Source organism: Hylaeus anthracinus, unplaced genomic scaffold, assembly GCF_026225885.1.
Source record: "Hylaeus anthracinus isolate JK02 unplaced genomic scaffold, UHH_iyHylAnth1.0_haploid 5, whole genome shotgun sequence".
NCBI classification, from domain to species: Eukaryota; Metazoa; Arthropoda; class Insecta; order Hymenoptera; family Colletidae; genus Hylaeus; species Hylaeus anthracinus.
Window position 1 is genome coordinate 6,301,738 of NW_026535322.1, and position 14,296 is coordinate 6,316,033.

Genomic DNA, 14,296 nt, shown 5'->3' on the forward strand with positions numbered 1-14,296 from the left:
ATATATATCGATCTTAAAATAATTAAATCCCAAGAAGCTTGAATTCTGAAATTCTTCAATAATTAAAAACTTCACTCCGAAAATGCTCTGTGAAAATAAAATAAATCTAATACTAAAGATCCAAATATAATCTAATACCTAATGATCAAAAATTCGAATGTTGAAGTGTTCAAAAGTAATACATTCGAATTATTCCTCTTCGACTATTTTTATAATGCGAAACTTTTTTAGTAGCTAGAAATGAAATATAACAACAATAATGGTTGCTCGCAATGCTCGTGAGGGCTTTAATCAAAAGTTTCTTCGATTCAATTCCCACGCCACTGGACCTTTGACCCCGGGGAACCATGAAAGCAGTCGTTTATAAACAACATTCCTACAACGTTGGCAAATATAAAAGCACAGAACGCGACCGTGTGTATTAATATTAGCCAGGAGACTATTACAAAGACCAGGACAACTTCTCAATCCTGGAACACTTCGACATCGATTGTTAAATCTAACCGATTGTTAAACGTAATATGTTAAATCTGAACGAATTTATTCCGAAAGAATTTCAATGGAGAGATTCTTGAATGTCCATTGTTGAATAGTAAACAATTGACTGAAATATGTAGAATATTAGATACATGTTATAGTGAATTTCTTGAATTACTTGAAATTTTGTACACGTTTACATATAATGGTACCTTTTTTATTATCTTTATGTATACATGTATACATCCAAACTTATACATTCAAATTTGTTCACACGAAAAAATTCTTGTACTGTTTGAATATTCCAATTTTAATTAAAGTATTTCATACTTTACTCCGTAAGAAAGAGCCAGAGTAACTAGAAGCCTGCAACAAGTTGCCAGCGCGTTTCCTCAATCTCTAAAATTGAATAGCCGATTGTCCCATCGCTCGTCGCGTTATCCATTCTCAAAAATTGCCCGTGGCAATTGAAACCGACGTTCGTTACGTCGTTTCACGGTTTTCGATTTTCCCCGAGCGCGTTCGGTCGGGACACGCGTTCTTTAAATTTCCGTAAGTAGAAAAGAATCGGATTTGTCGGCGTGGCTTGGCTGGAGACCGTTCTCGACAGGTTGCCCGACGCTCCAACCGTAAATCTAATCCGACACTGTTACCTACACTCTGTTGAACTCTGCGGAGAATTTTCCAACGCTGGCGGGAAAGGGAAACAACGTTGTCTGAAACGCCGCTGAAACGGTGGCTTTTTTTTTTCTCTTTTACAGATGTCTGCAGAACCTGCACTCCAACCCCTTAAATTAATTTTAAATCTCTCAATCCTGCGCTTTTCCTCTGTAATCCTCTATCCAACAGTTGCAAGGGTTGGACGTTTAACCCCCGAGGGCCACAGGCACTTTTCAGGTCGAAAATAATGCCCTGTGCTTGAGGATTCGTTTGTGGGATGCTGAATGGTTGATTTTGTAACGGATAAATATTTTCTTTCCTTCTTGTAGTCTAGCTGACTGCTAGGCTATTACTGTGCAGTTTGTTTTGTAGTTATTCCGGACCGTTATATTCAATCATTTATAATTCAAGTAGTTGCATACGTAAGTCTCAACGTAATGGACATAACAATTTATCCATATATAAGAAGTTTGGTAACCATTAAATTATTCTTCATCTAACATATTACAAGTGCGTTTGATAATTACAATAATAATGAGCAAAATGTAATAGTTACTAAAATTTATATAAAGATTCCTTGTCACCTTTTAGGTAATGTATATCGTCGATTCGTTTCAGCCACTTATTACGAATTTTTACTCCAATTTAATTTTAGATAATATATTGCGTTGAGTTATGGGTATTATTACACGCAATTATTTTAATTCAATGAACGATATAAATCAATAGAATATGGTTCTGTCGTTTTTTGGTTGGAGGGAACGAATAAAACGGAGGAACTTACCGGACAAAATGGAAGCAATAGCTGCAATAATGAACGAGATGACGACGCCAGGTCCGGCGACGCTGCGAGCCACCATTCCAGCGACTAGGTACATCCCTGTCCCGACGCAGGAGCCAACTCCCAAAGACGTCAGGTCCAGAGTCGTCAGGCACTTCTGCAAATCAGAAAACAAGAATTTAACATCTCTATTGTCATACGTAACTTCAACGTAAACATTGCCATCTTCATAAAAAACTTCAACATAATATTCCTACTCTCATGAATAGTTTCGATTCAACAGTTCCGTTCTCATAAATCATTTCTATTTCAATATTTTTATTTCCACGAGTAACCCAAACTTTACCATTCTTTATTTCGTAAAATTCTTCGTTACAACATTCCTAAATTGAAAACTTTACCTTCAACATTCTCTAATGTCATGATAAACTTCAACTCCGATAGGTCGTTTGTTATGTAACGATGTTGAATATCCTGTTAACCGTGTTCGGTAGGTACACTTATCGTTCTCAAACGGAGAATAAAAAAGGAAGAAAATTGGAAAAGAAGAAAAGGTGTCGTTAATGAGGATAATTAACGAAAGAACCAGTATTCATAATGGAAGAATGAAAGGAAAAGAACAGAAGGAAAAGAGGGAAAGAAAGAGAAGAAAGAATGAAAAGAGAGTGAAGATCTTGTTAGGCTTAAGAGGTACATAAGAGGTTTGGCAGCATCTATACAAAGATATTCAACTGGCCCACGACCAAAATTTTAAGATAGTAATTTCTTTTCAAACAAAATGGATTTTTCTCTATTTGCCACGAAGACACCAATGAATCATTTGTTCGTAATAAATTCGCGAACAAAACTTTATTTTCAGCGTTTCTCACGGGGTTCGTTTCAATCCTAAGTACTGAGACGTTCCGCAGGTGTCGATACCGTGCTTTCTGCAATTTCCAACGAACTTCCATCCGTCGAAGAAACAATAGCAGCCCTGCCCGAGGGGCGTTCATAGCTGGCACACATCGCCTAAACAATCGCCAACTTTTCCAATAAACGGAGCCCCGGGTTCGCGGATATCGCGGTTGAAACGCGGTTCGATCCACGACGACTGTTTCTGGAAGGCTTGACCCAACTTCGCCGACATGGTTCGCGCGGAAAGTTGAGCGAAAAACCGGCGACGACGGAGCGAAAGTTGAGCAAGTTCCGACGCCTTTGAACCGTGTTCCATCAAACGCCGAATAGAAGAGTAAAAAGCGCGACATTCGTTAACAAGTTTTTCAATTTTTATCAGGGGAATTTTGTTGCGTATTTCTTGGTTCGTTGCGAGGTTTGTCCTGGAACCGATGACGGAATCATTTCGGAAGTTTACTGTAATTTTACTAAACGAGTTTATGATAATTAAGTTGTGGTTTATAGATTAGAACAGGTAAGTGAATATAACGAGTATTTTTATAGAACAAAAGCTGTATGATGTTGACATTTTTATTGTTTATTATTGCGTAGATTGAGAATCTTGAGGGATAAAAGTGTCAACGATATACGAATTGTAAGAGAGCCTTTATTAATAATCACGGTAGACATACGAGGTTGGTTACTTCTGAAAGTAGGAATGTTAAGTCGAAGTTATTTCTGAAAGTAGGAATGTAGAAGTCGATGGTAAAGTTTTCCTTAGTGTAGGATTGTTGAAGTTAAAGTCGTTTACCAGATCAAGAATCTGAAAGTTAAGAACGGTGCGGGTAAAAAATGACAAAAATTGCCTTCACGTAATAAACGAACGCCGTCTAACAAAAAAATGCCCTTCCTCCGACCACGGAACAGTGAAAAATAAATCTTCTCTCACGCACCCACAGAACACAGTCCGCCAAAAACATCCAATTCTACCTGTCCCAACAACTCCAATGTTCTTTCCACTTCTGCAGAACTTTTCTTCCAGTTTTTCCCCGTCGTCGTCGTTAACGTTGTTCGGAACAAGGGGGAGAACCGACAGAAAGAAGCGTATAGAATGAATCGCCGTGTCCGACGCAAAGAAAACTCGATTCGAGCAGGGAAATTAATTTCCCATTAGGTTGACGCGCGAAGATTAATCACGCGGAGTAAAGGAGCCAGCGTTCGCGAACAGCTCGCGCGACTCGGACGCTGGGGGTTGAAAAATCCTGTTAAAAATAGCCGCAGGATCGATACGCGGGGGTGGATCCCACGCGTACACCTGGGAGTCTTGCTTCTTCGAAGATTCTCAGACGCCAGGCGTGAACGGAGGTCTTAATGTCGGACACAGGAAAGATACTATCGGATGTCATGGAATCGCGTGGAGTTTAAGTGCACGCTTACTACTCGAGGGGGTGGTTTTGGTTTGAATGATTGAATATTAGAGGTTTCCCGGAATTTTGTTTTTGGGGTAAAATGGTTGGAAATGTTAGAAGATGGTATTGTAAAATTAATACGAAAGTAATGCGAAGTGTAATACGAAATTTTGTATTTTGTAATGCGACACGATTTTTATGTTATAGTTCAGAATTTTAATATTAACGTTATTGATAATTTAAATATGATAGTGTATTAATGCGAAACTGAAATGTTTCATGTAAAATTACAAACTTTCATGAATGCTTGAGACTTTTATTTTTTAGAAGACCATTATATCACGCCAATTAATTAACAATTTCCAAATAGAAATATGCTACGCACAGAGAGCTATATTTACCTGTAATTTCTGCTTGGAGTCAGTCGGATGAAGTGGCTCGGGTCCAGCCTTCCCCTGGTCGCCCTGAAGACTCTCCACATTCTTCGTTCGAATGAACTTCCCAATGAGCTCCAGGCCCTTCTCCCTATCCAATTCCAGCTTCATTTTTCCTAAAACAACAAAAATCACAAATTCCGTAAGCAAAGAAATATATTTTCATAACGTTAACATAATTATTCCTCGAAACTATTTTTATTTATTTATCTCCTTTTTATTGAATAAAATAAACCTGTTCATGTAGTCCATCATCAATGGACATAGTAAATCTGTCTGTAGTCGCATGTTTCTACGTAAAATACCACGTTTGATTATACTTGTCGAGGATAATAACTCTGCACGAGGTCAGATATTTATAAGTAGTGTAAGTCCGGACAGAGTCAGACGCGAGTAAATTCGACGAAAATATGTACAATCCGTAGAATGAGGATGGAAATAGCCAGACGCTACAGTGCCAGTCACAGAAATTCATCTCTCTTACACAGGGTGTCTCACAAATATAAAGAGGAAGCGAAAATATAAAGAGGACATTTTTATAAAGAAAAGAAATGATTTTAGGAGTGGAGGGAAAGAGATTATGGGAATAAGAAATATGTTCGAAGAAAGGTCGCAGATGTTCCAGAAGATGGGATTATTCCAAGGGATAATCGGTCGCAACGAAAATTCTATCCTGAAAAGCACCCGTAGCTTTGCTCGAATAAATTATTCGGAGAACCCTCGGCCGAAGAAGTAGCTCCGGCTTGGATGAAAATTACCTGCTAATGGAATAGCTTAATATTGTCTGATCACTTAACGGAACACTCTACTGTTCGTATAAAATATACATTGGCGTTTCGGTGCTTATACAAATTCAGGTGAACGAAAACCAAGGGGAAAATAAACAAATTCAATTCTCGAGGAGCTATATAATTTATTGACGGTGTGCTTGTGTTAGAAATTAAACGTGGAATTGAAAAATGGATGATCTAATTACGTTAACCGTGTTACGATATGCACTTCCTAAATTCATATTTCGAGAAAACTTGGAAAAAATGAAGAACACTGAAGAAAATTGAAAGAAAATTGAAAAAAATAACTTCAGATCCTGTCCCCCTCAAAACGGAACAGCATCACTTGAATTCATTTCTTTTTACCCCCAAATGTAAACGAGCTCTCCAAAGTGGCTACCTTTTCACTCCCCAAACCATCCCCAAACCATCCATTAATTTATTTGTCAATGCCAAAAATGTAATAACTTCCAGCGTTTCATTAGTACGCCTCCACCGTTTGCGGATTTTCATTTAACTCGATTCCCAAGCAGAAAGTGCCGGGAAAACTTGCTCGCCACCCAGTTATATTTGAATTGCCAACGTGATACGCGTAATTTACCACTCACAATCCGCCCTATCCCACCCCTCGCAACGATGACGGGGATCGAGGGAAGGGGTTGAGACCTGGAATCTCCACGGAGGATCGCGCCGATCCCCGGCGCCGTTGAAACTTCCGCTGGTCTGTGTTTCTTCAGGGGTTTGCGCGCTCCGGGGGGTTGAAATACTCGATCGCGCGTCCAGGGATGGGGAGAAAAAATTCTTGGCGACGGGGGCGTGCCGAAGTCGAATAAAATTTGCATAACATTAAGCAGAAATATTCTTCCCCTCTCGAGAGCGCCATCGTGAGAGCCATCGGCGGTGCCTCGACTACTCCCGGACGTACTTTAAACTGCGATGCATCGATAAGCGATTTTACGACCCCCCTTCTTTCGCGAGCACGCATTCGTTTTGTTTTTTTATTGCGTTTGCGACAATTCTTGGGAAGCGGAGCGTTGTGCTTTAATGTCAGAGAAATTTGGCGAGCTTTGAGAGATCGCACTGGTGAAAGTTTAATAAAATGTGGAAATTTTAATAAATATTGAGAAGCACTGGTGGGAAAGAGCGATGAAAATTGTGACAAGAAAAATAAAGAAATCTGAAAGAAATGAAAACAAAAGAAATTGAAGAAAATTGAAAGTAAAAGAATGAAAGAAATCGAGCACAGCTCAAGAAAGCTGAAACCGATTGAAAAGATTCCACGTGCTATTTTCTTATATAAAACTCTCGAAGGTACGAGCCACGTGTTAATGTTAAAATTGAGAGCTCAAATTTTGCAGAAATTTTTTGTTACGTATTTGCGAGGTATCTACGGGGTTGCGTAACGTAGATTTGAAAAATCGTCGAAACAGGGATCATCCTGCATGCATAAAATCCTAGAGACCGAATAATGGAAAGAAATATCAACACGTCCAGGCTGTCATTCGGCTTTTCACAAAATCCTCAAAGTATACTCGAGCAAATAGATCCACGTACGTGCCTGTTATCGAGAAAACTCGAGGGCGAATGGGACAACGAGACGGCGCATACTGACGAGCCATTTTTGTGGCTCGTTACCGCATAACCAGAAAATCACGTCCAGTACCCCGTACGGCGCGGGTGGAAACTCGACTAACGCGATTATTTTCTGCGCGGTCGTATGCATGCATAAACCCGCCGTGTTCCATGAGCTGTAAAATTACGAAACGTTCTCGCAACCCTGAATATTCCCCGGTTGTGTTTAATTATAATTTTAATTTTGATTGCGTTTCGCGCGCCGCTCTTATCTACCCCATGAAAATACTGACTGGGTGGAGAAGTAACGACGAAGAAAAAAAAAAAGGAGAAAACTCCGCACCTGAGAAAATCGCCAGACCCTAGACTACCGGCTTGTCGAACGGAAGAGAAAGCCTGTATTTCTTTCGTATCCGATTAAAGTCAAAATTATAATAATAACGAGATTATAAGAATTTTTAAGAGAAAAGAAATTTTGTAATATATTCGGATATTATTATTTCATATGTTTTCGACTCTTAATATTTATATATATTTATGAATTCAAATATACATATTCAATATTAGTATACACATATATGATAAATAAATATATATTTATAAATATAAGTAAGATAATTGTCATAAGTGAAATTGAAATCATATTAAACAGTGATACCTGAAGAAATAATACTTAAATTCCAACATGTCAAAATATTAAATATGACATAGTACAAAATGCCTTCCACGTGTTTAATTATAATTTTTCAATATATTAATACGCGTACCTGTGCTGCATGCATAACTGCAATTACTCCTAGAAAAACCAAAGAAAAATATAATTTTTGTTCTGTCGCGTTACTACGCGTTCCAATCTGTCGCTACTCGCGCAAGGGTCGCGCGTGGAACACTCGACAAGGGTCTCTAAAATGTCAGACTCCAAGAAAAGCTGTTTCGGGACGTCCAGGTAAAGTCATTCAGACGCTAAAAATACGCAAACCCGAGGCCGTACGGGCACGTTGATTTCCGTGAGATCGATAGTCTCGAACGTTGTTGAATCGTGCTTGTTACCGGGCTCAATCGCTAACAAGAAGCGAGGTAAAGCGAGCGTGACACTAACAGGTCCATTCAACAGTCACGCATGAATGTTTCAAAGGCTGATAACCGCGAAATATCAGCCACCGGAAGCTTCGTTTCGCTTTAATTCTCTCCACTCTTTCATCTTCGTTCCTACAAAATACTTTTCACCTCTGTAGTTTTCGATATCTCTCTGACGATATACGAAATGAATTATTCTACGAAAACGATAGTGTGTTCCTTGATACTTGTAAAAGAAACAAAAAAATATTCCCACAGCGATAAACAGTTGTTCCCCAAGTTCCGCGCGAATGACCACAAGAAACGAAAACAGCACCATACTTTCGTGCCGTTCAACCCTCGCGAAGGGGATGCTTCGAAGAAATGGAAGAAATCAACGGAATGGCGTGGACCGTAGCGGCGAAAACTCGGCATTGTTCCCGGTTATGGCTGCCCCGGGCAAGATCAAACGCTGCTTGAGAGACGGAAATATCTTTTGTCCCGATGGCGGAACAGCCAGGCTTGGAACTGCATTCAAAGCCTGCGGCTGCGATTGGCCGCCCAAGGAAGCACCTCTCTAGGAAAAAAAAAATCTCCAATTCCTCCTGCGCTGATCGAGTAATTGTTCCCTGGTGGCTCGTTTTACAGCTCGGTTTCTCCAATTTCCAAAGACTTATCTGGTATTGTCGGGTTGGTTAATAGAGTTTGTTGTTGTAGGCCTCTCAATTTTGATTGCAAGGTCGCGGATGGTTCTGTAGGATTCGTAGACTCGAACTGTTCTATGGAACTCGAACTGAATTGCGAAAGAAGGGAGGAGAAGAGGGAGGGAGGGTTGTAAGAATTTTCTGGAAAGGGTTTTGCTTTCTAGTAATGATGCAGATTCGCAAGAAATTTTAGAAGCACTAATTAAAGTCAATTGAACTGTCAGGAGCAAGGAGGATCTACTTGTTTTGTCTTTTTTTTTATTTCATGTATTTGCTTATTTCTCTGTGTGGCCATTTCCTTTTTCTTACATCAAATATCCTGAATTAAGTTGAAGGTACTTGTGAATGTAGGAATGCAATAGCTGAAGATATTTCTACGGGAATGTTGAAGTTGAAGTTTCATACGAAATCAGAAATGGCGAAGTTGATGTCGAAGCTGCTTATAGAAATAGAACGACAAATCGGGGTTTACTGGATGGACCAACTCGAGCGGTGTTTTCTAATTCTGCGAACGCTTTCGAGATCTGTCGCATGTCGCGGGTCGTTAAGCTGATCGACGATCGCAATTTCGATTCAGCTCCGGTGCCTTTAATCCAGCAACTGGAATTGGTTATCCATTACACGTTTAACGAGGTCGCCGCTGCAAGAAACGATATCGCACAGGTATGGATTTATTTACAGCGCGTCCGGTGGGCTCGCGGACGTCCCAATTTTTGTTCGCCGTTTTCATCCGTCCCCTGAATATTCGGGGAGGATAAAGAAACTTTTTCCGTTTGGACACGTGGACCAAAAAGCATGCAATCCTACCAACGATTTCGCTGGAGCGAACCTTTGACAACGAAAGAGATTGTTGCTTATGAAACTAGATATGCTCGTGATGTAGCAGGAATATACGTGAAAAGAAACGTCAACTCGTACGATCCTGATTAGGCAAAAATGCTTCCACTTCAACTTCAACGTTCCTATTCTCATGAACGACTTTAACTTCATAATAATTCCTACTCCCATAAATAAATTCAACATTTTTAGAGTCACAAACATCTACATCTACGTTTCTACTTTCATAAAAAAAAAAAAAAACTTCAATATTCACCCTGCTATTTTTCTAAATAATTTTGAATTCCTACTTTCATAAATAAAAACAAAATCAGTCTTTCGCCAGTAGTCACGTGAACGTTACAAATATATGTTTCCAAATCCTTTAAAAGAAACTATAGCATTCGACGCAGTATTTTTCACAAAATAGTTCGTTTATCGACTGTTTGTCACGATTGTCATTCCTCCGACCCTTTCAGTTGCAGTCGTCGCCCGGACGATCGCCCCGACTTCCGATGGGGTGACGTTTCAGAAACGGACAGTTGCACGCGACACGGATACAAAATGCAACTCGAACAGCTTAGTGTTTACGCAAAACGCAATTACACACGGTCGTGTTTCACCGTGACAGCGTCAGAAAACATTACGTACCGCGTACGCAATTACCATTCCGCGAGACGTGCTTAATTTAATGGAACGCGACACGTTTGCATTGGCATAGTTTCACTTAGTGTTTCGCGCTGATGGATGGTTAAACGGTTGAAATGCATTTGCACAGTAATTATTTCCAATCAAATATTCTTGTGAATATTTATGAGTGGACTGCGAACTTTATCCGTTTATGGGAATGTGTTTTCTTGTTCGACTTTTAAAAGACGCGTCTTGCCAAATCCGGAATGTTAAAGTTGACGGATTGTAACCACGAGAGGAATGTAGATGTCAAAGTTGAAGTGTTTGTACGAAATCAGGAATGTTATAGTTGAAATTGAAACGTATTACACAAATTTATTTATAGGAAGAACAATCTATAAATTAAATCTACTCGTGCGAGTAAATTTCACTTTAAACAATATTCGCTCTATATTTTTCCTATCGCTGTTAACAACCCCTAAACTCGATGGTTGAATAAGACCTTCATTTTCTTTCTCTTTTAGTGTTTGCACTCTGAAAATTATATTCTTACACTTCCTCCCGCTCTACGGTGTGATTGTCTAAGAATTTTTCTCTTCCATCAAAATTTCAAGTGGGTTTCGAACAACCTTTGCTCGATACACGAATATCCTGTTAAATATCAATTTTCATCCCGCAAGAAGGGGCGAGTCGGCCGTAATTCAGCTGGCACGGACTCCGGTTCGAGCAGTAGTCCTTCGCAGACGCAAGCCCTGGCGCAGGGTATTCAATTTCAAGTTGTTTCCGGGTCAAAAGTCACGAGGAACGTGTGGAATTATCGGTTGCCTTCGACTTTGATAGATACTCTTCGATCCGCAAGCCGTGCATGCCTCTTTTATCTGACTGAAGAACGCGAAGGAATTTTTTGAACAAAAGAAACTGACAGGAAACTTCGACGTCGAATACAACTTTGAACTTTAACAATGCCGATTTGACAACCGTCAACGTCAACTGCAACTTCAATTTTAACATACCTGACTACTAAGATATGAAACTGACATTTCAGAATTAGTAAAAACACTTCAACTTCAATTTTAATTGTATCATTACTGATTTAGCAAGAAACGCCAACGTCAACTGCAACATCAATTTTACCATTTCTAATTGGATACGAAATGTTGATTTCAACTTTCGTTTCGACACTGACATTCCAGGCTTGGCGAACGATACTTCAATTTCAACTTTGACAGTCTTGATTTAGGTAAAAACGTTGATATCAACTTTAAGTTCAACCTTAACGTTCCTGATTTAAGAAAAACAACTATTCTGTACCATCACAATTGCAACAGACTGTTTTAGAAGGAACGATAGATTCAGATTGATGAACGTGGACAAATGTATATACTCGTGTGTGAAGTAGAGACCTAATAGCCTCGGTAAATCAATGGAGCAATAAGATCAGGATTCGAGAGGGTAGCGCAGAAGAAGAAGAAGACAATGGCTGTTCGGCCGTTGGCTTCAATTTGGGAAAGTAGGTCTACCGTCGCTGTGAAGTGAGAAGAGAAATAGGCGTTCCCGGTCAAATTCAATTAAATCGGATAAAGGAAGCTGGTTCGTCTTTATGTCGGGAACAGCTGAATCGAAAGCACCAGCGTGCCCGTGAATTTATTCCCCGACGAAGATGGGTTGCATCCTGGCCCCTTTGGCGCCTGGCCAACCACCTCATGGGTCGACCTTCGCTATGTGGCTTGGGAAACGACCTGAACCTAGAAATGTGGCCATCAGGCCGATACTCGAAGAGCACCTCGAATTTCTTCCAACGAGAATTTTCAATCGAGCACAGAATCTAATCATAATTTTCTTGAGTGTCTCATGTATACATGTTGTATAGTTTAAATTGAATAACATTTCTATAAGCAAATTCAAGTTCTACGTTGCACTGTACATAAATAACGTCTACATTCCTTAATTGGCAACAAATGCCAACGTCAACTTCAAATACAATTACATAAATCCTGATTCGGTAACAAACGTTGATCTCAACTCTCACTATTTGCGATTCGGTAGAAATACTGCGAATTCAACATTCCCATTTTATGAGTACCTTCAACTTCAACATTCTCACTTCTACAAGTAACTCCAATATCAACATCTCTGTTTCGTTAAAATCATTTCGACTTCAACTTCAACCTATCCGATTTGATAAAACACTTCGATTCCAACTGTTACAACATTCATAATTTGGTTGAAAATATTGACATCGACATTTCTAGATTTATAAACATCGTCAACTATTCCATTCAAGAAGACAACATTAACAATCTTCTCTAACCAAGAATATTCGATTCCATAACTGATGGAAGATACCATCGGACGAAGACTATGTGTTCAGGTTATGAGAGGAAGTTCGTACAAGCTTTCACTTCGCGTTACGCAGGACAGCAAACAACTACAAACTACAAGCAGCTAAAGTTCCGCGATTGGAAGCCAACTTCCAAGATGGGACAACACAGGAGGGAAACTTTTACGATTATCGATCTCGAGACGGCAAACGTGTCTTAACGACTATAATAGGAACGCGTGGGTGGTTGGTCTGGTAGCTAACAACGAGCGTAACAGCACCGACCATCGCCTAATCTCGGGAGGATTGGCAAACGTGATTAGCAATTGGAAGGGATAGGTAGTGGCAAAAGCCTGGGGATTCATTGCCACTCTGCATGCATACACCGTGATGGAAGTAGGTCGCGTGAGTTAGAGAAGACTATACTCAACGAAAGCTCTGAACGGAAAACTGCGGGTTCACCGCGGTTCATTCATTGGATAAGAGGAAACGGATGGTCAGGATGGCGCAACGTGTCAGGACTTCCTGAGGACGGAGGTTCATTTTGATCACTGGATTCGGGAATGACTATCTGATTTGAAAAAATAAATCTTCTTTGGATAATTTTCCCTTCGATTTTTCTTTTTTCTTTTTTTTTGTATTATTTGCATCTTTTAATTAAAAATTTTAATATCCCATTGTGAATGTAAATTAGGAATTTTAATGTAAAATTGCAAGCTATAATATAAAATGAAATGTGCTCAAATAAAGCTGAGAATATTCACGTTTAACAGCTGAAAAATTATTTTTGCATCAATCTAATATAATAAAAAATCATCATGGTGTCCGTTTAATTTATTTTTACGTTAAATACTTTTATAATTTTATATTTAACACAGTCATCTTTAATATTCCATTGAACAAAAAAGACTGAAAAACATTGAAACACTTGGTAAATTTAACGAAGCTTAATAAAATATTTATTTCCAACACAAACCAATCACGAAATCTCTTCGTAATTGCATTATCACTCGTCACAATATCCGTTATCGATTCCACATCGCTCGAAAGCGCCACGGATTTTATTTTTCAGCTCGAGTTAGCATTATCGCGGAGGATTATAAAGCTACGTCCCCGGATATTACAGCGACGCGTGAAAAGCAGCTGTTTCGAACGATAATCTGCTTGGAACGTGTCCAAAATTAGCCGTGTAACCGCTTCGAATCGGATTTCGTCATTTTTGAAAAATCGACCAAAAATCTACCTGCAATTTTCCAGGTGAAAATAAATGCGATGATCGTTTAAAAAAATTACTATAAAAATGACGAAGGACGAAGCTGTATATTCTGAACAATTTCACTTGTGGGTAGTTGCATAATTTTTATGTAATTAATTCGTGGAAAATATATATATATATATATATATAGTTGGCAGTGGCTATATATATATATTGTATAACTGAAAGTTTGGCTGGGAAAATTTGAAACATTCTCGTCACAACTCCGATCGATTAGTTGATTAATTTGATGGAGCATGGACGCGGAGAATTATCGGTGACTAAATTGACGAATTAATGACACGCCGAGGGAAACGCTAATTCGGAATGGTAGGGAAGTTTTAATGGGAGTAAACGGAATGGGAAATTTCGTATATGGAACAAGCGCGTCAATGAAAACGTTGTTACCAGGGCTGAAAGTTTTGGCACGAACGCGCCACTCCGAACAGTCATTATCGAAGACATAAATCAGGCGAAATTTCCTCGAACGAAACGAAAACGCGGGAGATAGTTAGGCGAACCGAAACTCGCGCGAGTTT

The 14,296-nt window shown here is 39.4% G+C and overlaps 1 protein-coding gene across 7 annotated transcripts in view; it reads right to left on the minus strand.

Moving 5' to 3' along the window:
• LOC128895272 (cationic amino acid transporter 2) overlaps positions 1 to 14,296 on the minus strand; it is a 49,547-nt gene that overhangs the window by 24,936 nt on the left and 10,315 nt on the right. For all 7 annotated transcript variants that reach the window (XM_054157723.1, XM_054157722.1, XM_054157724.1 and 4 more), the window contains 2 exons: positions 4,602 to 4,750; positions 1,922 to 2,075 (listed from right to left, as the gene is read on the minus strand). In XM_054157723.1, the coding sequence (XP_054013698.1) occupies positions 1,922 to 2,075; positions 4,602 to 4,745 (298 nt within the window). In that variant the 5' untranslated portion in view covers positions 4,746 to 4,750. The remainder of the gene's footprint in view (positions 1 to 1,921; positions 2,076 to 4,601; positions 4,751 to 14,296) is intronic.